We start from the raw sequence: 26,414 nt of genomic DNA, 5'->3' as shown, positions 1-26,414 counted from the left end.
TCACCTCCAGAATATCATCCCTCCATCTTGCCCTTGGTCGGCCCCTCTTCCTTTCACCTTCCACTTTCCCTAGCATCAGCATCTTCTCCAGGGTATCCTGTCTTCTCATTATGTGGCCAAAGTACTTCAGTTTTGCCTTTAATATCCTTCCCTCAAGTGAGCAGTCTGGCAGGCTTGATTTCCTGGAGTATGGACTGGTTTGATCTTCTTGCAGCCCAAGGCACTCTCAGAATTTTCCTCCAGCACCACCGTTCAAAAGCATCTATCTTCCTTTGCTCAGCCTTCCTTATGGTCCAGCTCTCGCAGCCATAGGTTACTATGGGAAATACCATTGCTATATTCTAATTTGCCTTAGGTTCAATCCCATGCATGTTTAGACAGAAACAAGTCCTACAACTCCTAGCGTGCCCCAGCTAGCCACACTCGGAGTTATAGGACATTTTTCTGTCTAAACATGAAGAGAATTATGCCCTTGAGTTTAAATATTATGGTGAATGTCATTGAAGTATATCCTTCATACATTTGATCTGATCTATTTAACAAGTGCATACTAATAGTTAATTATTAACAAATAATGAACATTGCTTGACTGGGGGGGATAGTTTTGTTGCTGGTTTCGTTGTCAGTTCTTATAGCTGTTCTCATTGTTGATTTTATTGTGTTCTTAATTTTTTTATCACTCTTAATATCGTATTGGTTTTATGTGTTTTATTGCTGTAGGGAGGACTTCTGTCCTGAAAGGCGGGTAAGAAATATTTTAAGTTCATAAAATAAATAAAAAGTAATACATGGGAGATTTCTCGTGATAGTAATGTCGAGATCAAGCCAGTGTGCAGGATTGCTTTATGGATGATAACTAATTGTAAAGTGTGCTTCTGTATAAACCCAACTGTAATAGTCAAAGAAAAGGAGGATCAAGAGTATGGCAGGTGTGGTTTGTTTGTTTGTTCTTGGGCTGGAAGGAAAGAAGATGGCATTATTGCTGGCTCTGTCCCTTCATTATTTTTGGATTGGCTTCCAGATTTTCACTTGCCTCCCAAACTGCCCCTCCTCCCTCCTCCATAAGCTTTTTGAACCCTGCTCTGAGGACTAAAATCAAAGGTACATTATTGGCATCATGACTGGCAGAAACTTTGCTAGGCTCTAGACAAGGGTGGCAGTTCCCTTAAGGCAGCCTTCCCTAACCTGGTGCTCTCCAGATGTATTGCACTAGAACCCCCAGCCAGCCAAGCTGCATTCCTATGCATGTTTAGACAAGACCTGGCTAGCTGGGGAATGCTGGGGAAGTCGTAGGACTTTTTTCTGTCCAAACATGCATAGGATTGTGCCCTAAGGCATGTCTGCACTAACTGTGGCTGAAGCTCAAATATTTTAGCCACCTAATGCGAAGAGAAAACTCACTGGAAAAGACCCCGATGCTGGGGAAGATGGAAGGCAAAAGGAGAAGGGGACGGCAGAGGATGAGATGGCTAGATAGCATCACCGATGCAGTGAATATGAACTTGAGCACACTCCGGGAGAGAGCGGAGGACAGGAAGGCCTGGCGTGCTATGGTCCATGGGGTCACGAAGAGTCGGGCATGACTTAACGATTGAACAACAACAAAAGTTGAATGTGGCCCACCAGCCATGTGTGTCGGCCCACTGAGGACTGGATACATTTCTTGGTTTTTCTGTCTGTCCGTTACTTCAGGGGTGTTGACAAACACCTGGCAAGCCACAATTTGTGTTCATCTGGGTCACAAGTAAATGGTGCAGATCTGCCCTATGGGGTCTGTCCCATAGGGTATGTTCTGACAACACAGGCTTATCCATATGCCAATCAGTTGGGTTGCCGGGTTTGTTTGTTTATCAGGAAGGGATCCCTGGCCCTTAGCAGTTGTGCTGACAACCAGAAATTCAACAGGTGAAGCTTTCCTCATCCCCAAATCTGCATACAAGGACAGGTTTTCCCTGTTGAATTTCTTCACCTTGACGCTGCAGTTAAGGGCATAGGAGAAAGGCCATGCCAAAGATAAGATCTTGCATTCCTTTATATCAGCCTTGGCAACCCGGGGCCCTCCAGATGTGTTGGACTACAACTCCCAGCATCACCCAGTTGTAGTCCAACACAACTGGAGGGCCCCAGGTTGGGGAAGGTTGCTGTATATGCTACGAAGGGGGCAATCCTATGCATGTTTAAACAGGAAAAGCCCTACAACGCACAGCATTCCTCAGCCAGGACGTTTTTCTGTCTAAGTATGCATAGGATTGCGCCCAGTGGAGGCTCGGATTCGGCGGGGCTGCACATCCGCTCTGGGTTTCAGTCAGAACTCTAAAGAAGCTCTCCATGTTGCCGAACCCCCCCCCCAATAGATTAATCACAGCTGAAGACATGTAAGATTAATCCACTTACATGTCTGTATGCGCCCGATCTCGGAAGCTAAGCAGAGTCAGCCCTGGTTAGTGCTTGGATGGGACACCGCCTGGGAATCAGGCTTCCTGCATTGAGCAGGGGGCTGGACTCGATGGTCTTGTAGGCCCCTTCCACCCCTATGATTCTATGACCTCGCATAGCTCCTGCAGAGCTCTGACCGAAACCCAGGGGGGGCGCACAGCCCCACCGACATCGGAGCCACCAGCCGCCACTGGCTGCGTTGCACATGCCGGCGGCGCGCCCTGATTGGCTGCCTGCCGTCCGCCCCCTCCTCGGGTGAGCCAGGTGAGCGGCGGCTGGGAGAAGGCTGGGCGATAGGTGGGCTGGGAGAGGCGAGGATGCGCTCCGCATTGGCTGCTGTCCGCGGTCGCGCCCCCCCGCCCCGCCCCGCCCCGCGCGTTCGCGTCGACTGCTCCCCGTTGCGGTTGGCTCGCTCGGGCGAGCAGCTGCAGCCCCGGCCTTGGGGGGGCGGGGAAGAGACCATTCCTGCCGGGGGGCGGCGGGGCGGCCATGTGCCTGTAGGGGCTCGGCGAGGGGCGCTGCGCAGGCAGGGGGAGCGCCTGCCGCTGGGCTGTGAGCCCCGGCGGAGCCTCCGGCCCTCCCCGCGGATCGCCCGCCTCCCCCTGTGGCCGAAGAGGGGCGAGGCGGCGCCGGGTGCATGGATGGGCAGCGCAAGAAGAAATGGACCAACTTCGCCATCGGCCTCCTGTTCCTGTCCGGGGGGGTTGAGTACGGTAGGCCTGCCGCCTCTGCGTGCCCGCGGGGGGAGGCGCTCGGGGGGCGGGTCCCGGGCTGGGGGCTCCTGTGTCAGTGGGGCGGCGAATCCGCGTCGGGTTTCAGACAGAAGCAGCCAGAACTCTAAAGGAGCTTGGTGCTGAACCTAATTTGGGGGTTGGGTTCTGCACCTTGGGGAGCGCCTTTAGAGTGCTCTCTGGTTCTGACTGAAACCCAGAGCGGATGCACAGCCCCACTGACATCGGAACCACCAGCCTGCGCTGGACTGGTTCTGACTGAAACCCAGAGTAGATTCACCGCCCCGTGACATAGGAGCCGCCAGCCTCCACTGGCCCCGGAGCCCAAGCCCCCCCCCCCCGCCTTTTACACCTTTTTGCCAGTGGAGCCAGGCTTTTCCCAAGCAGGTGCCCTCCAGGTGTGTGGGGAACTTCCCTTTTGGCCCTCTGATCCCAGGCAGGTTTGGAGGAGGGGGCTGAGTCTTTAGCACTGGGAGAGAGTCTCCATTTTATTGCCAATTCCATGCTGTGCAATCCCTTTCTTGCCACCTGGACTATGCGATACCTTTACTGCCATATAGTGCAATCCCCCTTTTTTAGGCCAGCTCACCAAAAAACAAAAATTGTGCAAGTTTGCATATTTGTTTCTGTGATCTTTGAGCTGGCCTAATAAAAGGGATTGCTCTATATGGATTTTGGTTAAAAAAAAAGAAAGAAAGAAAAAAAAAGTATGGCCTATGCATCTGCCTTTGTTTTTGGTATGTCATATTTATTACTTTGCATGTTCCAGGGCTGTGTCTTGACCTTGTGTTTTTTTTTTTAAGGGTTCTGAGGTGTGGGGCTCAGTAGACTTGCTGCCCAGCTTGTACAGCTGCTGTGGACAACAAAATAATTTGGAAATACTAGGCCTAGAAGGATTAACTCCCCAGTCCTCCTTTCCCCCACACCTGCCTTGCATGCTGTTTGTACCATCCCCAGGCCAATGGTAATGTGAGGGGGGACAGATAAGGTGGCTCTAAGTGGTTTGCAAAGCCCATTCTCTTCTCTCACCACCCCTCACCTGTGTCATTAGATTACTGCAGGTCTAGAGTGGTAGCCACTGTGAGTTTGTTCCACAGCGGCCCGGGGACAAATGTTTGATTTGCACACATAGCCTTTGCTTTGCCCGATCAACTTGGACAGGGTTACTGTCTATTCTGCAGTCTGCTTATTCGTCTTATGAATGCTTACTTCAGTGGAGTTAAGCCATGCTTCAGAATAAAACCATGTAGGATTGGGCTGCAATAAGAAGCTTTATTTTACCGTAGTGTAAGCCTCTCTTAAATCATTAAGATCTGCAGTAAGTATGGTTGGAGTCAATGTCATTTAGCTGTTAAGGCAGTCTTCCCTAGCCTGGCGCTCTCCAGATGTGTTGGACTGCAATTCCCATCATCTCTGACCATTGGGTGGGCAGGCTGGGGATGATGGGTATTGCAGTCCAACACATCTGGAGGGCGCAGGGTTGGGGGAAGCTGTGCAGGGGGAACATGAGATTAATTCCAATATTCTGAAGGTGAGCAGGTTTCTGTTCAAGGTTTCAGAAATTACACATGATGCCAAGATAGTGAAGAGAGATAAGTTTTTTCCTCCCTCTCTCATAATAATACTAGAAATGGATTGGCGGCAGATTCAGGACAGGCGGGAAGGAAGCACTTCTTCACACAGTGCAATATTAATTTATGGAATTCGCTGCTACAAGTCATGGAGATGACAACTAACTTGATGTGATGTGGCTGCAAAAAAGGCCAGTGCTATTTGGGGTTGCATTAATAGAAGCATAGCTTCCGAATCCTGGGAAGTACTAGTTCCCCTCTGCTGAAGCACTGGTTAGGCTTCATCTTGAGTACTGTGTCCAGTTCTGGGTACTGCACTTTAGGAAGGATACAGACAAGCTGGAGAGGGTTCAGAGGAGGGCAACGAAGATGATCAGGGGACTGGAAACAAAACCCTATGAGGAGAGACTGAAAGAACTGGGCACATTTAGCCATGAGAAGAGAAGACTGAGGGGAGAAAGGATAGTTCTCTTCAAGTACTTGAAAGGGTGTCACAGAGAGGAAGGCCAGGATCTCTTCTCAATCATTTCAGAGAGCAGGACACGGAATAATGGGCTCAAGTGACAGGAAGCCCAATTCCGGCTGAACATCAGGAAAAACATCCTGACTGTTAGAGCAGTACGACACTGGAACCAGTTCCCTAGGGAGGCGGTGGGCTCTCCCACACTGGAGGCATTCAAGACGAGGCTGGACAGCCACCTGTCAGGGATGCTTTGACTTGTATTCCTGCACTGAGCAGGGGGTTGGGCTCGATGGTCCTATAGGCCACTTCCACCCCTACTATTCTATGATTCTGCGAATCTAACAAAATCTAGAGGGCCACAGGCTGTCCACCCCTGGACTGGATGGATCTCTGGTCTGATCCAGCAGGGCTCATCTTACATTGTTATGATACGGCACTGTCTTCAGCCCAGTGGTGTAGTGGAGGCAGGGCTCGCAGGGATGCAGCCCTGGTACTTTTGCATTAGCAGGGACTCTGATGTCATCTGCCACCCCCCTCAGAATTCCCTGTTCCCTCTGAGTTTAGCTGTGGTCCTGACTGTAGCTGTGGGGGGAATGAATTTTCCAAGCAACAATATATGGTTCCATGTTGGAATGCAAAGTATTTGGAATGACTTGGTCTGCAAACGGCAATTAAGACCTATTCGCTTTACCAAAGACATGCTCCTGTTGAAGATGAAAACTCCTATAACTGGTTTGTTGATATGGATTGACACAGCTGCCTGAAATTTTTGGACTGCCCTTGGAGACTGTCACAATGAGCTCCTGCATTTCCAAATATACCACTACATCACTGTGTGTGTGTGTGTGTGTGTAGGTGTAGGTGTAGGTGTAGTTCAATCCGGCTGGGTGTGTGGACGTTTCTGTTGGAGGGGGAGGGGAGAGATATAATGAAGGCACTTAGGGAAGGCTAATGGGTAATTTTGGGGTGCTAAGGGAGTATGCAAGCAGGCTGTTTAAATGAGAAGGGATCTGTCCATGAGGGCTGAGTTGAGAGGGTGAAGCTTCCATAGAGTATCGTATTTTGAAAACCTAAAATGTTTGTGTTTGAGTGAGTGGGTAAAAAGATTAGCATCCCTGCATTTTTTCTCAGATGTCTAATTGAAATATCACTGCCTTACTCTCACCTGCACTGTTTTTGGATCCCAGCTGAAGGGTGTATATCTTACAAAGTTGTATAATCTTAGAAAGGGCATGGCTGTGGCTGTCTTGAAGGGCACTGCACTTCGGAATTTGCCACTACACTACCGCTTCAGCCTAACCTTCCTTGTGCTGTTGTTGCAATACTGCAATGCTGCTTGGGTGAAGAGTGAGGACACAAATATAACAGTAAAAGGAGCAGGCTGCAAACTTTACTTCATAGGGTTCCAAGAATGATAACATGAAATAGGTACATTATAACCAAGGCCACAAGCGCACCATCAAGTCAGGAATTCATCCTCCTGAGAACATTGACCTTTGTTTTAAATATAAGTTTCTAGTCCTTATCGTTGCAAAGGTAAGCTTTGAAACTGTGTGTGCAATGCTTGGTCGGAGTTCAAACAGCAAAGAAGAGGGAGAGTGGTGGTTGGGAGGGGGAAGGTGGGTGCAAGATGTACAGGTTGGTCTTGTCTGCAAATTATCCTGACTTCTTGGGTTTAGGGTGGGATAAAAACCTGGCTGTTGTTTTTCCTTAATATTGCGTCCACACACATCTTCTCTGAAGCTGTTGATCTCTCCATTAATATCTTCACTCTGTGAAATGGCAGGGGGATCCCCGCTTTAGAGAGAGCTAAATACTATCCGGTGACTTCTGAATTAAATTATAGGGAGACACACAGGACAATGTAAACGTCAGAGCATCAGCATGGAAATTGGGTTGGGAGGCCCAGCATTCAGTTACATAGAGCCAGACAAATGTTGCCATAGCAATCCTGGCATCTAGTTACTTTCTGGGGTTTGTAGGGCATCCCTCAGTACACAGCATGTGGGTGCCAGCAGCAGAACGGCGCATAGGTTCATATGGCGGCGGTGGGGGGGGAGAGAAATTTGCAGAAGTAAAATATCAACCAGCTGCGAAATGTAAGGGTTGTGGTTTCCAGTTCCATGGTGATTCTGCTGTGTCAGCCTCCTCCAACCCAGAGCCCTCCAGATGTTTTGGACTACAAATCCCAGCATTTGTGATTATTGGTTGTGCTGGCTGGGGCTGATGGGAGTAGAAGTCCAAAACAATTGGGGGATGTCAGGTTGGGGAAGGTTGTACTGTGTGAATCCTGTGGTGGTCAAGACCTGGAAAGAAAGAGGTTGGGGTGGGCCATACACAGCTGGACCATACGGTTTTCTTTTGTTTTGACCAAACCGTGTGAGAGGGAGACTCGGGGTAAAATCCAACATAAGTCCTGCTTAGAGTAGACCAAATGAAATGGGATGGGATTTAAGTTAGTCATGAATAACTTAAGCCCCATTCATTTCAATGGGTCTACTCTAAGTAGGACATACGTTGGACTTTGCCCTAGGCTGGGCAGGCTTGCTGGTACAGTGATGCGAATATAGTGTCTGTTGCTGGATGCAAAGGCTTTGCACAGATCATGCTGACCTCCAACTCTTCCTTTCTGTTGTAAAAATGGACTTCAGATTAAAAATAAAGCCAGGTAGCTTAAATGTGCCTCTTCTGCATGGCATATATAGGACGCATGCTGGATTCAGAGTGAAGGCCTGGAACTGAGGCTCAACACAAGCCTGTAAGGTCCTGATGGGACAAGGGGCTTGCATGAGTTGTGTGATAGGGCAACTGCTCGTATGATCCTTGCTGAGCAGAGCGAGTTTGTCTGCCTTTCCTGGGCTCCTGGTGCCCTCCTGCTAAGAGGGCATCTGTTTCACGAACATTCAGGGGCCATCAAGCAATCTGTAGCATGTTGCCAACACATTCCTGGCCAGCTTTCCCCCCAAGCTGGCCCCCTCCAGATGTGTTGGACTACAAGGCCCATCACCCAGCCATCACAGCCAATGCAGATGTTGGCCTACAGCCCCCATCATCCCCAGCCAGCACAGCCATGGGAGGCTGCCAAGTTGGGGAAACCTGGTCTAAAGGCGCAACCCTATGCATGTTTAGATAGAAAAAATCCTACAACTCCCAGCATTCCCCAGCCAGCAGTGCTGGGAGTCGTAGGACTTTTTCTTTCTTTCTTTCTTTTAGGGCATAGGATTGTGCCCTAAATAACCTAACTGCCCCACTGGCCTCTGCTTTCTCTTGCCTGTAGAAAATCATATTTTCTTTGATTTGAAGGCCTTATTCCTTCTTAGAATCAGTAGTGCTGATCGGATGTCCTTGAGTTCCTGGAAGACTCGATCGGTAGTACTTGCTGCCCAGACACCATAGTGTCTTTCCCCCTCTGGTTTTGCAGTTCTCACTGTAATATTTTATTCACTTTAATATTTTATATACTGTGGGTCAAGCCTGTAGCCCATCCTCCTGGAGGTGAGGCACAGGACAGGGCTGGAGGAGGTAGTGCTGCTATGCTTCTGCCTAGGGGCCAGTGATGAAAGCACATTTCTAATTACACCCTGTTAATGTGGGAGGGGGTGCACGGGGGGCCAGGGAGGACAGGGTACCCCCAGAAGTATGTTGGGAGGGATCTCCCAGATCTTTCAAGCCATGCTTCCCCCCCCCCCGATGGACTTGAATATTGGGCAGAACTGGTACAAAGGTGGAAAGCTGCCTTGCTGCAATATGTAAGTTGCTTTTTTAAACAAACAAACAAACAAACAAACACAGTTACTATATAAATTTGGGGCAAACCTCGATTTATGTATCTTGCTAGAAATGCTGTCCTGTTAGGGTGCTGGCTTGTACATAGATCACCCAGGTAGACACCTGCAGTTAGGGTGGCGTACTTTACAGTGAGCAGTCTTCTGTTTTGAAGGGCTGTTGGAGGACAATGCTCCACTTTCACACATCCTCTAGAGCAGGGGTGGGCAGAATGTAGATCTCCAGATTTTTTGGACTTCAACTCCCAGAAGCCTCTCCCTGCATGGCCAATGGCCAGGAATGCTGGGAGTTGAAGTCCCAAAAATCTGTAGTTCTACATTCTGCCCACTGCTGCTCTACAACCTCAACCTGGTGCCTTCCAGATGTGTTGGACCTCAACTCCCAGTATGCTGTAGGGGAGAGAGGTAGTGTATACACAGGTTTTTGACACTGCTTTGTTTCACTTTAGTAGTAACAAGATTATTGGCAGTGGCAGCTAAGCTTTTCATGGTACCCGTTTTCTCGAACAAAACAAGGCACTTCATATGACCTTGGCTTGTTTGCCAGCGAGTTAAGAAACTTTGCTAGACCAGAGCAAAGGACTCCTGCATTGAGCAGGGGGTTGGACGTGATGGTCTTATAGGCCCCTTCCAACCCTACTATTCTATGATTCTATGAGAACTGCCAGAGAGTTCAGCTCTATGGTCTTGTGAACTGCAGCTTCGGTTTTGCAATGTTTAACTGGCTCTGTAGCCAGCAAATGTAGACAAGGATTTCAAAATTAGAACAGACAGGGCACTGGGCATAGCAATAGGAAACTGGGCATAGCAATAGGATGAGTGCTTCTGCTTTTAGCATACGTGTAGGAATATATCTGGATAAATAGTAAATCCTGAAAAGTTTCAGTTGGCTTTCTTAGCTTCTTGTCGCAGGTCAAGTAAGTCATAAGAACAGGGAGGAGGGGATTCAAGGTTCAGAAGGTGCTTAAATGTACCTTAAGGGTACAATCCTATGTATGTTTAGACAGCAATAAGTTCTATGTCTCCCAGCATTCCTCAGCCAGCATTCCCCAGCCAGGAAAGCTGGCTGGGGAATGCTGGGAGTTGTAGGACTTATTGCTGTCTGAACATGCATAGGATTGAGCCCTAAGGTAGGTACCTCCTTCTGATGGATGTTCCTGTAGGCAATTTTCCTTACTGGTGCATCTCTTCCCTTTCTCCTTCCTTCTCCCACACCCAAAGCGGTGATCCTGCCAACCATCTGGGCCTACCTGCAAACACTCAATGCTGAGCCATACTTTTTGGGCCTGAGCATCTCTGCGTTTAGCTTTGCTGGGCTGATCACGGGTCCAGTCTTTGGATACTGGTCTGATCGTACGCACCAAACCAAGGCCATCATCCTCTTTGCCAACCTGTTTCAGATTGCAGGTAAGTGGCCTACCAGGGGTGAGGGGGCTGCTTGGACTTGGGGGACGAAAGCATGCTGGTGAGACTCCAGTCTTGAGGGCGACCTGCCCCTAGATGGTGCCCTCAGACTCCCATCTTCCTCATCCAGCTGGGGGATGATGGGAGTTGTAATCCAGTTGATCTGGCAAGCATCAGGTTGGCGGAAGGCTACCCTAGAGAGGTTGACTGTGGCAGGGCAAGTGGCTTTAAATGTGGAGGCTTAAAGCCCAAAGAGCAGGCAGGTGTATTTCCAGTAGAAAGAAATACAAGGTTATAACTTCTAAGGTAGACTTCCCCAGCCTGGTGCACTCCAGATGGGTGTGATCTGGCATTGCTCCTGTACCTTTAATATTGTAACTGAATGCACATCTGTTGAAATACTTTTTCCTGCACAAGTCTTAAGGATACAGGCACCCTGCCCTCCTTCTCATCTGGTCCCTCTACTGGGAAGAAGGATGCTCCCTCTGGGGCTCTTGGCATCTCCTTTAGCATCATCTTCCCTGCATCACCTTCATGCACACTCTTGTCTTATCCCTGCCCCTCTCTTTCAGGGAACTTCATGTATTTCGTCGGCGGTTCCAAATGGATGCTTCTCAGCAGCCGGCTGGTGGCAGGTAAGAGCCGGTTTGGAAGCCCGGCCTTCCCTCCTGTGTAGCTCCCTCTAGGTGTGTTGGACTACAGACCCCAGCATCCCCAGCCGGCATCCCCAGCATGGATGGGTGAGTGGATTTGTCCTTCCTTCCGTCCGTCCGTCAGTCCGTCATATCCCCCTTTGGGTCTCCCCTGCAGGCGTGGGGACCGGAGCAGGTGCGTCCATCTTTGGCTACCTCACCCGCTCCACCACTTCCCAGGAGCGTTCCACTGTGTTTGCGGCTGTCATGGCATGTCGGCAGGTTGGGCTGCTCATTGGTAAGGCTGTTTTTTTCCTTCTCTCTTCTCGCCTGTGGCGGGGTTCCTAAAACCCTGCAACTTTTGTCCCTCTGTCTTACAAGTTTTTCTCTAGAGTTCGTAGTCTGTCCTTTGTTATCGCACCTCATAGGGTCCCTTAGGGGTGCCAGGAGGAGGGCAAGGCGGGGCCTGGGACAGTGGGATGGGTTACTCTTGGTCGAGCTGGGCACCTTTCCCAACCTGGTACCCTCCAGATGTTTTGGATCAACTCCCATCAGCCTTAGCTGGCATCGTTAATAGTGGGGAGTCCTGGGAGTTGAAGTCCAAAACATTTGGAAGGCACCACATTTGGGAAAGCCCATGTAGGGTGATTCTTAAATCAAGCCATTGATATAATTTAAAATTTCTGTGAAAGCCCATTTTTTAATAAACACAAGTTCTTGTTTTGAAACTCTGCTATTCCCTGAGCAAGCGTGCGTGCTAACTGATGGCTGTTACCATTAAAACATGCTTAGTTCTTGTGCGCTAACTGATGGCTGTTACCATTAAAACATGCTTAGTTCTTGTGTTGAGAGAGCAGCAGAAATTCGAGACGCTTCTGTGCTTAATTGGGAACAAATGATTCATTGATTACAAAAGCGTCTGGATGATCTGGGGCTGAACAACAACACTAACAATGCTGATCTCAGCTTGTCCTTAGGCCTAGTTTACTCCTGACTCTTTGATATGGTGATGTAGGAACTTCTGCTGCCTGGAAAACCTGTGAATGCTTGTGGGTGTATAGATACATATCTACTTAATCCAAATTCTGTAAAACTGCTTGAACTCAGTAGTACTGGTGTGAAGCATCCTGCTTTAAAGCATTACCTCAGCTGAAAAGTAGAGATGCAGCGGGTTTCAAATAATTTTATCTATTTATTCGTGTCAGAAGTATCACAATTAAAAACATGCTATAACACATAACGTTTAAAATACAAAATGTAGAAGTTAAAATATATAGAAATTAGACAAATCTTGCCCCCAAACTAGCAACATTAATTGCGTTCTGTCATGCTGTCATAAGGTCCTCATGTGTACATTGGTCAGGGCACAAAGGACAAGTATACGTATGTGTTGTTGTCTGCAAGTCTCCACAGTCGCATAGGGCAGAGATCACCGGATAACCCCATTTATTCAAAGTGTCTCTAGATATTGTTACATCCGTACGCAGTCTATTCAATGATTTCCACACTTCCCAGCTCTCATTGGAACCTGGTTTCAGCTCCTCTGCTGGTTCCCTCCAGTGTTGATTCTTTGTAGCTTTCCATAAGTCCATTTTACTTTTGAATTCATCAAAGTCGTCTAATAATTAATTAGAACCTACAGACAATCTCGAAGCTTAATCCAAAACGTTTTGGCTGTGCAGTCCACATGCATGGCAGAACTACCATGAGATCTGGCTCCTATATGAGCCTGTCCCAGATTTCTGTTCTTCATCTGAGGCCCTGTGCCACCTCCTAGAGGTGTGAGGTTGGTGGGTACTTGTTGCATTGGTAGTAGGAATGACTGCAGGAATCAGCAGGCCTCAAACACAACTGTTCTTTATTCAGTGCACGCAGCAGTGAAGAAGTTAGCAGAAGCTCCACCCACTCTACAGTTGCTACTCCCAACTCTACAGGACCTGCTAAGGTTCAAAAACAATAACTAACCCACAGTACCTCCCGCCGTCCCCGGGATACATAACAGTACTTGAGACGGGGTCTTTCCTGTAGCAGCTCCCTCCCCAGGCAGGTAACACCAGCCTCCTCTTTATTGTCCTTTGCCGGCCGGTGGAGACAACGTTGTTCTGCCGAGCTTTTAATAGTTCACCCTGCTCTTTTTATTATAATCCCTATTTTTATTGCACAAAAAACCATTCTACCTTTTGTAATTTATTTTATTGTGTGTGTTGTTTTTATTTGTGCATTGTCTTGGGCCCTCGGTGAGTGGAGGGACGTTCCAAAAGTATTCAGAGTAGAACACATATTAGTGCTGAGATGAAAGGCAACCCCATTTCTGGACTGCAAAATGGCAGTGGGATGCTTCTGGCAATTTGGGGGTGGGATTTGGGGCTTGTTGCCTCTGGCTCCTCCCAGCGGCCATCAAGAGGATCGCTGTTGCTGCTACATTTGCCATTGTGAAACACATGCAGCAGTGGTGAAGAAAGTGAAAGAATTAAGATAATGTGGCATCCAATTTCAGGTCTGAATTGGGATAGGCCTGGGGTGTGGAAGTTTGACTAATAGCTCAGCTGAGCCACTAGAATTCTATCTGCTTGGAGACACGAAGCAGGTTTCTGTCTGGCTCTCTCCTGTGCACACTGAAAGATACTAAGCTAGATCACTTACTGCAGTCCTATGAATGTCTATCTGTTGATGTATGGTACTATTTCAAAAGAATTGTTCAGCATCCAAACTCTTACGTGGTTCGAGGAGGATCTCCCCATTTGAAGGGAAAGTTCTTAAGTGCAATATTGGTAACTAGAACTTGCAGTTCCTTGCACATAGCAGGTCTGTTTATAACGAGTGGGTGAGTGCCCCTCCAGATGTTTTGGCCAACAGCTCCCATCAGCCATGGACAGCACAGCCCATTGTGAGGGCTGATGGGAGTTGTAGGCCAAAACCTCTGGAAGGACCACAATTAGTCCACCCTGGTTTCAAAAATGTCTTTAATGCAGCCTCCAACAACCTGGTTCCCTCCAGTTTTTTGACTACATCTCCTATCACCCATAGCCATACTGATAGGGACTGATGGGAGTTGTAGTCCAGAACATTTGGAGGGCGGCGGGTTAATGAAACACAAGGCAGCCATGGGCTTCCCCAGCTGTGTGTGGAAGGTTGTGCCCAAGTAGCTCTCTTACTTCACTTAAATACCACCTTCAGACGTCTGACCTGTCATGTTTGCTCCCAGGGCCAGCCTGTAATCTCTTCCTGCGCCTCTGTAACTTCCAGGTGGGGCCCTTCGTGGTCAACAAGTTCACATCGCCTGGGGTGAGTAGCAGCGATTTGGTAGCGTGTGTGTGTGTGTTACCCAAACTGGCATGTTTGCCAATGGGCTGATTCCTCCCCATGATTTCATGATGCTGAGCTCCCCATGTGGTATGGCAGATTGCACCATGTCAGATTGTGGGTGGGGACATCTCACTTGCACAAAAGCTCCTGCAAGTAGAAAGCCAGTAGAGCAGGTAAAGGGCTAAGACCCTTCTCCCTGATGCACTAGGCTTCTCTGTGTGGGGATCATTTAAATGTGGAATCCTGCACCTGCAGTCTGAAATGGTACAGTCTCTCCTACCACCTCACTCCTGCCTAATTCTGTTGCAGGTGTCAACCCAACCCAAGTGTCTTGATCAGGGAGGGAACTCCAAGAGGTCAGGAGTTGGAGGCTGGGAAAACATAGTACAGTGTTCAGGCAATTCACTCTGGGTGCAAGCTACAAATTCAAATCCCTGCTCCAGATTCAAATCCCTGCTTCTCCAAAGAGATTGCTGGGTAGCTGCCATCACATTCTCATTTAGCCTACCTCATAAGGTTGTTGTGTTAGACTAAATGTGACAAAAACTTAGCAAAGCACGCCTTTACTAAGAAGAAGAGCCAGTGTGGTGTAGTGGCTAGAGTGTTGGACTGGGACTCAGGAGATCTGGGTTCTAGTCCCCACTCAGCCATGGAAGCTCACGGGTGACTTTGGTCCAGTCATTGACTTGCAGCCTAACCAACTCACAGGGTTGTTGTGAAGATAAAATGGAGAGGAGGAGGACCAGGTAAACCGCCTTGGGTTCCTTGCAAGAGAAAGGAAGGTGGGCTATAAATGTAATTAATAAATAAAATAAAGAATAAAACAGATGGCAGTTCCATGAGTGAGCCATTCTCGTTCACATGGGTGAACCTGTTCTGCTATTGATTTAGATTAATAAGTGGTGGCAGATGGTCCAGGGCCCCCCACCCCAAAGTCAAGCAGCTCATCTTCCCACATCCCCCACCCCCAGTTGCTGGATTCTGGTGGTTACTTGAAGGGAAGGTACTTCTTGCATTGTTGTTGTTGTTCAGTCGTGTCCGACTCTTTGTGACCCCATGGACCAGAGCACGCCAGGCCTTCCTGTCCTGCGCTCTCTCCCGGAGCGTGCTCAAGTTCATATTCATTGCATCCGTGATGCTATCTAGCCATCTCATCCTCTGCCGTCCCCTTCTCCTTTTGCCTTCAATCCTTCCCAGCATCAGGGTCTTTTCCAGGGAGTTTTCTCTTCGCATTAGGTGGCCAAAATATTGGAGCTTCAGCTTCATTATCTGTCCTTCCAATGAGCACTCAGGGCCAGATGCCATGATCTTCGTTTTTTTAATGTTGAGTTTCAAACCAGCTTTTGCACTCTCCTCTTTCACCCTCAACAAGAGGCTCTTGAGATCCTCTTCGCTTTCTGCCATTAGGGTGGTATCGTCTGCATATCAGAGGTTGTTGATAATTCTCCCGGCAATCTTAATTCCGACCTGTGATTCATCCAACCCGGCATTTCTTATGATGTACTCTGCATATAAGTTAAATAAGCAGGGTGACAATATTCAGCCTTGTCGTACTCCTTTCCCAATTTTGAACCAATCGGTTGTTCCATGTCTGGTTCTTACTGTTGCTTCTTGACCCTCGTACAGGTTTCTCAGGAGACAGGTAAGGTGGTCTGGTACTCCCATCTCTTTCAGAATTTGCCACAGTTTGTTGTGATCCACACAATCAAAGGCTTTAGCGTAGTCAATGAAGCAGAAATAGACGTTTTTCTGGAATTCTCTTGCTTTCTCCATGATGCAGCGAATGTTGGCGATTTGATCTCTAGTTCCTCTGCCTCTTCTAAACCCAGCTTGTACTTCTGGTAGTTCTCGGTTCGCATACTGCTGAAGCCTAGCTTGTAGGATTTTGAGCATCACCTTGCTGGCATGTGAAATGAGCGCAATTGTGCGGTAGTTTGAACACTCTTTGGCGTTGCCCTTCTTTGGAATTGGAATGTAAACTGACCTTTTCCAGTCTTGTGGCCACTGTTGAGTGTTCCAGATTTGTTGGCATATTGAATGCAGCACTTTAACAGCATCATCTTTTAGGATTTTAAATAGCTCGGCTGGAATACTGTCATCTCCGCTAGCTTTGTTGTTAGTCATGCTTCCTAAGGCCCACTTGACTTCACTCTCTAGGATGTCCGGCTCAAGTTCAGTGACCGCACTATCATGGCTATCAGGGACATTCAGATCTTTCCTGTATAGTTCTTCTGTGTATTCTTGCCACCTCTTCTTAATCTCATCTGCTCCTGTTAGGTCCCTGCCTTCTTTGTCCTTTATCATGCCCGTCTTTGCACAAAACGTTCCCTTGAGATCTCCAATTTTCTTGAAGAGATCTCTAGTCTTTCCCATTCTGTTGTTTTCCTCGATTTCTTTGCATTGTTCATTTAAGAAGGCCTTCTTGTCTCTCAGTGCTATTCTCTGGAACTCTGCATTCAGTTGGGTATATCTTCCCCTTTCTCCCTTGCTTTTCGCTTCCCTTCTTTCGTGAGCTACTTGTAAAGCCTCATCAGACAGCCACTTGGCTTTCTTGCATTTCTTTTTCTTTGGGATGGATTTCGTTGCTGCCTCCTGAACAATGTTACGGACCTCCGTCCATAGTTCCTCAGGCACTCTGTCTATCAGGTCTAATCCCTGAAATTTATTCCTCACCTCCACTGTATATTCATCAGGGATATGATTTAGGTCATACCGGAACGGTTTAGTGGTTTTCCCGACGTTCTTCAATTTCAGCCGAAATTTTGCAAGAAGCAGGTCATGATCTGAGCCACAGTCAGCTCCAGGTCTTGTTTTTACTGACTGTATGGAGCTTCTCCATCTTTGGCTGCAAAGGACATAATCAATCTGATTTCGATATTGACCATCTGGTGACGTCCATGTGTAGAGTCGCCTCTTGTGCTGTTGGAAAAGAGTGTTTGCTATGATCAGCATGTTCTCTTGGCAAAACTCTATTAGCTTTTGTCCTGCTTCATTTTGTACACCAAGGCCATGCCTGCCTGTTATCCCGGTGATTTCTTGACTTCCTACTTTAGCATTCCAATCCCCTATGATGAAGAGGACATCTTTTTTTGGTGTTAGTTCTAGAAGGTGTTGTAGGTCTTCATAGAACCGATCAACCTCAGCTTCTTCGGCCTCAGTGGTTGGGGCATAGACTTGAATTACTGTGATGTTGAATGGTTTGCCTTGGATTCGTACTGAGATCATTCTATCATTTTTAAGATTGTACCCCAGTACTGCTTCTGCCACCCTTTTGTTGACTATGAGTGCTACTCCATTTCTTCTAAGGGATTCTTGCCCACAATAGTAGATATGATGGTCACCTGAATTAAATTCGCCCATGCCTGTCCATTTTAGTTCGCTGATTCCCAAGATGTCGATGTTCAATCTTGCCATCTCATGTTTGACCACCTCCAGCTTACCTTGATTCATTGATCTGACATTCCAGGTTCCTAAACAATATTGTTCTTTACAGCATCGGATTTTCTTTTCACCACCAGACACATCCACAGCTGAGTGTCCTTTCGGGTTTGGCCCAGCCGCTTCACTCTTTCTGGCGCTACTTGGAAATACCCTCTGCTCTTCCCCAGTAGCATATTGGACACCTTCCGACCTGAGGGGCTCATCTTCCGGCGTCATCTCTTTTAGCCTTGTGATACGTTCCATGGGGTTTTCTTGGCAAGAATACTGGAGTGGGTTGCCATTTCCTTCTCCAGTGGACCACATTTTGTCAGAACTCTCTGCCATGACCTGTCCGTCTTGGGTGGCCCTACACGGCATAGCTTATGGCTTCACTGAGTTACGCAAGCCCCTTCGCCACAACAAGGCAGTGATCCATGAAGGGGACTTCTTGCATACAAGATATAATTCAGTCATAAGCTGGGAATGAAAATAAGGCTGCCCTCCTAAGAATGCATTTTTCAAAGCGAACTTCAGCAAAATCAGTAGGACTTTCTTCAGAGCAAATTTGTTTAGGATGGGGGTGTTAATGTGGTACGTGTCTTTATTTTTCCTTTAGAAATCTAACGTGGGACAAAGCTCAGCTCCCCGCTCCAATGTATTTTGCCCTCTTTGTGCCTCCATATATAGATATAGCGCTGTTGCTCTTTAGCTTTCTAGCCTCCCCAATCCTAGAGGTCCTGGGTGAGCAGAAATATATCGGGGGTGGGGGGGAATCCAGCAGCCCTCCTGGGGTCTCAGTCCAGCCCTGGAAAGTGTTATATAGGATCAGAGCCTCAGACCTGCAGTGCAGCTGCTTGATGCTATCTCAGCTCTGCCTCTGCTCCCACATGTTAACCCACGCCACATCGGGGGGTCGTTCCGTGCTCGCTTCAAGATGCCAAGCGGCGTTGCGTACTCGCTCGTCCTGTGATGAAATCGGCAGCGGCGGTGAGGGGCAGGGCACGGCGGAGGAGAGGAATCTGCTTTCCCTCTGGCATTTGTTTTGTTCTAGCTCCGGACGGTCCGATTGTGCTCAGGCGTCTTTCTGTTCCCCTTTTGCTCTGCTCTTGCTCCCGTCTGCAGCTCTTCATGTCCCTGGTGTGGCTTCTGCTTCAGGTCATTGTTGGGACGATGTACTATGACCTGCAGGTGCCGCCCTCTGTGCGCTCCTCCGCGAGGGCCGTGCCGAAGGTGCCGCAGGATGTGCTGGAGCAGGAGGAGGAGGAGCCTCTCGTGCAGCCCCAGGCCGGCCAAGAGGAGGCGGCGGAGGGCGGCGGCTATGGCAGCACCTCCATGGAACGCCAGGACCCTTCGGCGGGGGACGAGTGTCGCTATGTGCTCAGTGGACACTTGGCTGACGAGGAAGCCACCCACGAGAAAGACAAAAGCCCCTTCCGTGATTTCAGCTCCATGCAAGGTGAGCCCCCCTTCTATGGCAGGAACCAGGGGTGGGGAGCCTCCGGCCCGCAGGGGCCGCATCTGGCCTGCAGCCGCCTCTGAGCACTGATCAGAGATGAGGGTATTTTAAAGGCAGTTCACCTTTCAATACCCTGCAAAGACTGGAGCGGTTGCAAAGATTTTGAGCTCGGCATTTTGCAGGCAGGAGAGCTGCTTGCTCGTGAGCAGACCTGCAGAGGGTGGGTATTTGGGATGCCATTTGAAAGTGCTCCTGAGTGATTCAGTCCTGCTTCCTTCTGGGTAGGTGTGCAGATGACTTGTCCTGTTTCCTATTTTTAAGCCTACTGAGAAGTCAGGATCACACTGACTGCCATTTTTGGGTAGAAAGGCAGGCTTCAAATCAAGTCAAACCAATAAATTTTAGCCATGCCCACTCTGCCTTTGGTCCTGCCTGCAGATGGAAGTGGCCCCCAAGAACTTTCCAATTTTGCAATTTGGCCCTCGGGCTGAAAAGGTTTCTCCACCCCTTGTGTATATGGATATGTGCAGTGGAGGCTGGTGGCTCCGATGTCAGTGGGGCAATGAATCCGCTCCAGGTTTCAGTCAGAACTCCAAAGGAGCTCTCCAAGGTGCGAACCTTAACCCTCCTCCTGCAAAGCACCTTGGAGAGCTCCTTTAGAGTTCTGCTGGTTCTGACTGAAACCTGGAGCGGATTCACCACCTCACTGACATTGGAGCCCCCAGCCTCCACTGGATATATGACTATTAAAAGCTTGCCATGCAGGCCAACACATGCCAAGGGCCAGAGTTAAGGAGAACTCTGATGTTTGATTTGCAAGCTTAAACGGGCCACAGGTTTTAGTGTACCTTAACTCAGACACTGACGCCAGCACCGCTGCCAGATCAGAAAAATAATCTATTTTCAAATGTTCAAGCGGGGAAGGATTAGTTCCTGGGATGAGCAAGGCCTGGGGCCTGAGCATCTCCAGGCAGAGCTGAAAAGAAAAGACTAATGGAGACAGCAGGGTCAGAGTTAAGGTTAATGCGCCATCTGTGAAGTCTTGGCTCCCCAGTAGGGTAAGCAGCACCTTCCATCCTGACCATGGTAAGAGTAGCACAGGAGAGATGGGCATTGTCTTGTCATTGCAGAGTACCTGAGGGAGGAGGTGGTGGTTCTTCTCACAGCACAATTCATCACACTCTTCAACCAAACAGCACTTGAGGTATGTGCATCCCAAACAAGAGTCCCTTTGTAAATTTTAAGGCAGAACCTGGAATCATAACACAAGGTGCGTTGTGCACCTGGCCACACCACTTAACAGTTCTAGAAGTGCAAATTTGGAGAGGTTGTCCTCCATCCTACGCCCACATTACTTGCACTTTTTTGGTCACGTGTAGAGGTCTACCTATCCTGGTATACCCCAGAGCCAGGTGAACAGACAGGCGCTCATATTCCTTTTCCTCTTTAGACCATGGTGACCCCAATCACACAGCGATACTTGAACTTTGGGGAATTGGAGAACAGCATCATGTATTTCCTGTGTGGCGTGGAGGTGAGTGTGAAATGCAGCCCTCGGGCCTGTAATGAAGGAGCGTGTGTGGTTGTGTGTATGTGCGAGTTGCCCCTCTGTGTACCTTTCTCCCTTCCCCCCCAAACCTTAAAGTGGTAAGAATTGAATGTGATTTGAGAGAGATCGCATTTCCTATAGCGTACATGAATACTTCTTTTCTTCCACTGTTGCCTCTGCTCAGTGGTGTTTTTAAACACCAAGAAAACCTGCCAAACTTGTTTGAGCAGAGGAGAAACTGGGATGAGTGTATATACCACAAGCAGTGATTCCTCTTCAAACCACCTTTCTCTCTTGGGGCAGTGGGGAGGGATCCCGTCTCCAGCCTTGACTTGTCACCTCACTAGGGGTAAGAGGGAGGCAGGCCAGTATCTGGTACCCAAATTAAAACCTTGAAATGGCCTTCTGCTACTCCCTGTCATCATTACTGGCTTGACCTCACTGTGTCTCTAAGGTCTTTGTCGCTCTCTTGGATGCTGTGTTTATCAGCTTGACTACTGTAATGCTCTGTATGTGGGGCAGCTCTTGAAAGTTGTTTGGAAACTTCCATTGGTCCAGACTGCACTGAATCAAGCTTGGTGTTTATCCACAGCTGACTGTACAGCTTATGTAATGCTGGTCTCTTTTTGATCTTTCTGCACTGGTTAACAATCATCTGTTTCCACGCCAAAATCTAAGGTGCCCTTGTCGTTGTTGTTGTTGTTATTAATATTATTTATTAAACTTCTATACTGTGCCATAACCGAAGCTCTCTGGGAAGTTTACAAAGGTTAAAATATTAAAAATACATTATGGAAAATTTGAAAATATAAAAAGCCCACAGACAGTATACACAAAGACAACAGATATTTAAAAACAGCTTTGAGCAATCAGCTAAACCATAAAACAGATCCAGGATCAATTAAAACTCATCACCTTTCAAGTCCTAAACAACCTGGGACACCTGCCTTCTCCCACTTATACACCCCCTCCCAAATGAAGATCTACCATTAAGTTATCAGTCTTTATTTATGTGGTGGTGGGTTATCTAGCCCTAGCAGAATTGCAGAATGCAGTCAACTCTGGCAGGCTCCCTTGATCCTCTCTTTGTTAGGGAGGTGCCATGGTGCAAAACAGGGACCAGAAGGTATATAACACTGATTCTGGCCTGCTTGCGCTTGCTGGCTGTATGTTTCCAAGCCCAATTAAAGGTGCTGGTTTTGACCTATAAAGCCATAAGCAGAATGGGACCACAATACCTGACAGAGCGCCTCTCCCAGTATGAAATGCTATTTTGGGCTGCCTTAACAGAAGCATAGCTTCCAAATCACGTGAAGTACTAGTTCCCCTCTGCTCAGCCTCATTAGGCCTCATCTGGAGTACTGTGTCCAGTTCTGGGCACCGCACTTTAATAAGGATGCAGGCAAACTGGAGAGGGTTCAGAGGAGGGCATCGAAGATGATCAGGGGACTGGAGACAAAGCACTATGAAGAGAGACTGAAAGAACTGGGCATGTTTAGCCTTGAGAAGAGAAGACTGAGAGGAGAAAGGATAGTACTCTTCAAGTACTTGAAAGGGTGTCACAGAGAGGAAGGTCAGGATCTCTTCTCAATCATCCCAGAGTGCAGGACACGGAATAAAGGGCTCAAGTTACAAGAAGCCAGATTCCGGCTGAACATCAGGAAAAACTTCCTGACTGTTGGAGCAATATGACAATGGAACCAATTACCTAGGGAGGTGATGGGCTCTCCCACACTGGAGGCATTCAAGCTGAAGCTGGACAGCCATCTGTCAGGGATGCTTTGACTTAGATTCCTGCATTGAGCAGGGGGTTGGACTTGATGGTCTTATAGGCCCCTTCCACCCCTACTATTCTATGATTCTACCCATATACGGTGATCAACATCTGAGGCCCTCCTCAGGGTGCCTCCTCCCAGGGAGGTTCAGAGGACTGCAACAAAGGAGAGGGCCTTTCTAGTGGTGGCTCCCCCATTGTGGAACAGTCTCCTCAATGAGGCCTGCCTGGTGCCAGCATTGTCATCTTTTCGGGACCAGATCAAGGCTTTCCTCTACTCCCAGGCATTTGAAGGCTTCTGATCGGCTTCTGTTGCATCAGTGGTTTTGGTTATAGTCTGTACTGATGTTTTGTTAAGTTTTAGTATTTTAATAACAATTGTTTTTAGCTGTTTTGTAGTTTGCATGTTTTAATAATTTTCCTGTAAGTCGCCTTGAGTCTTTTTAAAGAGAGGCATGTAAGGGCACAATCCCCCGGAAACCTCCGAGCCTGGAGGTGCCTGGAAACCCTCTTCCCTGCCGGGCTGTTGCCAGCAGAATGGGAGGACGATGAAAGCCATTTTGCCTTCTGTTCCTCCTAAAAAAAAAGTCACCCCCTCCCCCTCAGCTGGTTGGGCATCTGAGCCTGTCTAGTTCACTTAATGGCAGTGGATGGTGATAGGTGACAGAGAGGCCATAGATTCTGTGGATCCTGGTCTCTCCTCTCTTCTCCACCCACTGGAACGCCCCCTTTCCGACCTCTATAAGGTCATCAAAAAGCAGCTGGCATGGTTCTTTCTGCAATGGCTTGAGGTGGCAGGGAGGGATCTGCTGTCGGATTCCCCCTCCCAAAGTCATAGGATTGACTAGGGCCCCTGAAGGGGCCATCCAAAATGCTCTCCCAGGTACCATAGGATTGCTCTCTAAGAAATTCTGTTGATGATGATGGGTAAATACTAGGCTGGACAGACAAATAGTGTAACCTGATGTAAGGCAGTTTCCTCTGTTCCTGTCCTTCTCTAGGTTATTGGCGGCTTCTTCCTGGTGCGCTGCCTCAGCACTCGCCTGACGGATCGTGTCATCTTGGTCCTCGGCCTGGTGATCTGCAATGTGGCCTGTGTCTGGTGCTTGCTGTTTCTGTCACGGCCCCAAGGTAACAATGCTCAGTGACTGGGGAGAGGCGGCGACAGTCTGCCCATAGTCCTGATCCGCTTCCCTCTAGGACGCGACAGCCTCGTGTCTGTGATGGACAAATTGCCTGCTGAGCGACAGCCTGCTGTATTACTTTCCCATTTCCCAGTCTACAATTGGGGAAATTCTGCAGTTGGAGTGAAGTGGGAGAACATAAGAGCATAAGGAGACCCCCGCTGGATCAAGCTAGCGTTCCTCTCCAGAGGACTTCAACCTTTTTGGATCTGGGATCCACCCATAGCCTGAACATGCATTTGGGGACCCACTTCTTAATTAATTAATTAATTAATGTTAGTTAGTTAGTTAGTTATATTTCTGTACTGCTCAATAGCTGAAGCTCTCTGGGTAGTTTCCAAAAGGAGACTTAAAAGGATAAAACACGGTAATGGAGTAAAACCATAATATGAAGACCTTCAAACATTTATAATGGAATCAAACCAGATTGCAAACCAAAGTAAAAGCCAGCAATAGTGAAAAGATTGTACCAGTTGCAAACACAATTCTTTTTAAATCTGAAGGTCTGAAAAGCCTAGAACAGTAAAAAGGTTTTTATCTGGTGCCAAAAAGACAGCAGTGTGAGCACCAGGTGAGCTCCTCTGGGGGAGGCGTTCCACAAATGGGGTGCTACCACTGCAAAGGCCCTGTCCTTAGTAGCCACCCACCTCACCTCATTTGGTGGGGGCCCCCTAAGGAGGGCCTCAGATGTAACTGTATGGTGACAGTGCTGCTGACGCAACTCGCCGTAAGTCAGTCTGCAACCCAGTACTGGATCGTGAGTGACCAGGTGAAGTCTGTCATCTGCCCCTGTATATTGTTTCCAGCAGTGGTCAGCCAGGGTATTCACAGGAAGCCCACAAGCAGGGCATGGTCACTTCCTCATTTGTGTGCAGCACTCTGTATTCAGAAGTATACTATCTCTGAGCCTGGAAGTTCTGTTTATCTGTCCTTGCCAAAAGCTGCAGATAGACAGTCCTGTATGCTACGAATTTGTCTAATTTCCCTTTAAAACTACCTAAGCCAGTGGCCAGCAGAATATAAATAAACGCTTGTGCCGAGATATTAGAAATGTCTTGTTCGATCAGTGGCCCAGTCGCACATGCAAGGCATCCCTTGATGTTGGCGTCCCACCAAGCAATGAATCTTTGTGTGTGAATCCAGTAGACAGCCAGCATGGTGGTGTGGTGAGAGTGTCGGACTAGGACTTGGGAGACCCAGGTTCTAGTCCCTGCTCAGCCATGAAACTCACTGGGTGACTTTGGGCCAGTCACTGTCTCTCAGCCTAACCTACCTCACAGGGTGGTTGTCAAGATAAAATGGAGAAGAGGAGGCCCATGTAAGCCACTTTAGGTTCCTTGCAAGGGAAAGAAAGGTGGGATCTAAATGTAATAATAAGTAAAAAGTAAATAAATGAAGGCTTTGAACCTACCTGGTTCTGTGTGCTCTGTTGCCCACAGGTACCTTTGCTGTCCTTCTCACGGAGCTGGTGGTGGGTGTGTTCCTGCAGGTCCTGGGCCTGCCCTTCATCGCTGTCTCCCAGGTGTCGCTCTTCTCTAAGGTCACGGCAGAGAGAACACAAGGTGAGTTTTAGATGTTTTGGACTCTAACTCCCAGCATTCCTGACCATTGGCCATGCTGGCAAGGGCTTCTGGGAGCTGAAGTCCAAAACACCCGGAGCTCTACCTTCTGCCCAGCCCTGGTGCCATGAGTCTTAGCGCAAGGCTGGGGAGGCCCCAGTTCGAATCCCCACTCAGCCCTAGGGAGCTGCCTTACACTGTCAGAGCATTGGTCATTCTAGCTCAGTAGCATCTCAGCCTTCCCCGGTATGTGTTGTGGGCGAGGTGGAGAAAACCCTTTTTTCGCTAGCATTTGGAGTCAGAATACTTCCCCTGGTGGTTTATGTCACAGAAGCCAGTCGGGGGAAGGGGGGTCCTCAGGTCTTAACGGAGCTTTATGCTTGGTGGGGGAGAGATTAGATGTTGTGCACCAGGAAAATCTCCCAGTTGATATACTTCTGGCCTGACAGCTGTCCCCTCTCTTTGGACAGGTTGCATGGGGGCACCTACTTGGTGAAAGCGTCAGACTGTGGGCCAGTTCGCGCGATCGCCAGGTGGTTAACAAGTCACGGTGGCTTCTTAACCAGGCTGTGCATTCTGGGCATGTGCAAACTAAGAGCGAGATCCTATGCACATTTAGACAGGAAAAGAAAAACCCAGAACCCTAAAACAGTCGATGGATTCTGGGTGGCTTGTGAACCATGGCGGCAACCCACCCTTGCCAGCTTCAGGTGACATGGTAAGCCACGGCAGCGAGGGTAATTAAGGAAATCGGGCTGGTATGTGACTGGCACGTGCAGCAGGGTTAACAAGCCACCATGGCTTGTTAACCATGCTGGTGATCGTGCAAACTGGCCCATGGTCTGGAGCTTTCACAAGTAGGTGCTTGATGCAACCTGTCCAGAGAGAGATGACAATTGTCAGGGCAGAGGTATATCTATGGCTTATTAACCGTACTGGTGCTTGTGTGAACTGAGTCATTTTATTGTATTGTTTATTGCAGCCTTCCCCAAATTGGGTGCCATGCAGGTGTTTTGGACTACCCCCGCCCCAGCCGACATGGCAGTGATCAGGGATGATGTTCAAAACATCTGAAAGCCGCTTAGTTGGGGAAGGCTGATTTATTGCTTTATGTTTTAATATTGTATTGCATTTTTAAGTTCTT

The 26,414-nt window shown here is 48.4% G+C and overlaps 1 protein-coding gene across 7 annotated transcripts in view; it reads left to right on the top strand.

Moving 5' to 3' along the window:
- The first annotated feature begins 2,809 nt into the window (after positions 1-2,809).
- Positions 2,810-26,414, top strand: part of LOC146351612 (major facilitator superfamily domain-containing protein 8-like) — a 76,060-nt gene continuing 52,455 nt past the window's right edge. For 3 of the 7 annotated variants that reach the window (XR_014789635.1, XR_014789634.1, XM_084847627.1), the window contains exons 1-10: positions 2,810-3,149; positions 10,208-10,393; positions 10,963-11,025; positions 11,201-11,320; positions 14,228-14,307; positions 18,871-19,204; positions 20,335-20,408; positions 20,655-20,738; positions 23,529-23,658; positions 25,151-25,273. Coding sequence is in view for 4 of the 7 variants with exons in the window: in XM_084847627.1 (XP_084703753.1) it covers positions 3,074-3,149; positions 10,208-10,393; positions 10,963-11,025; positions 11,201-11,320; positions 14,228-14,307; positions 18,871-19,204; positions 20,335-20,408; positions 20,655-20,738; positions 23,529-23,658; positions 25,151-25,273 (1,270 nt within the window). In the remaining 3 variants the exon portion in view is untranslated. The remainder of the gene's footprint in view (positions 3,150-10,207; positions 10,394-10,962; positions 11,026-11,200; positions 11,321-14,227; positions 14,308-18,870; positions 19,205-20,334; positions 20,409-20,654; positions 20,739-23,528; positions 23,659-25,150; positions 25,274-26,414) is intronic. The other 4 variants (XR_014789636.1, XM_084847628.1, XM_084847631.1 and 1 more) reach the window with 3 other exon arrangements.

The sequence above is a fragment of the Heloderma suspectum genome, chromosome 3 (genome assembly GCF_057233095.1).
Source record: "Heloderma suspectum isolate Gila_16-S chromosome 3, 16-S_ref, whole genome shotgun sequence".
In the NCBI taxonomy this organism is placed as follows: Eukaryota; Metazoa; Chordata; class Lepidosauria; order Squamata; family Helodermatidae; genus Heloderma; species Heloderma suspectum.
Note: the sequence above shows the minus strand (reverse complement) of the source record. Positions and strands in the feature narration are given on the sequence as shown.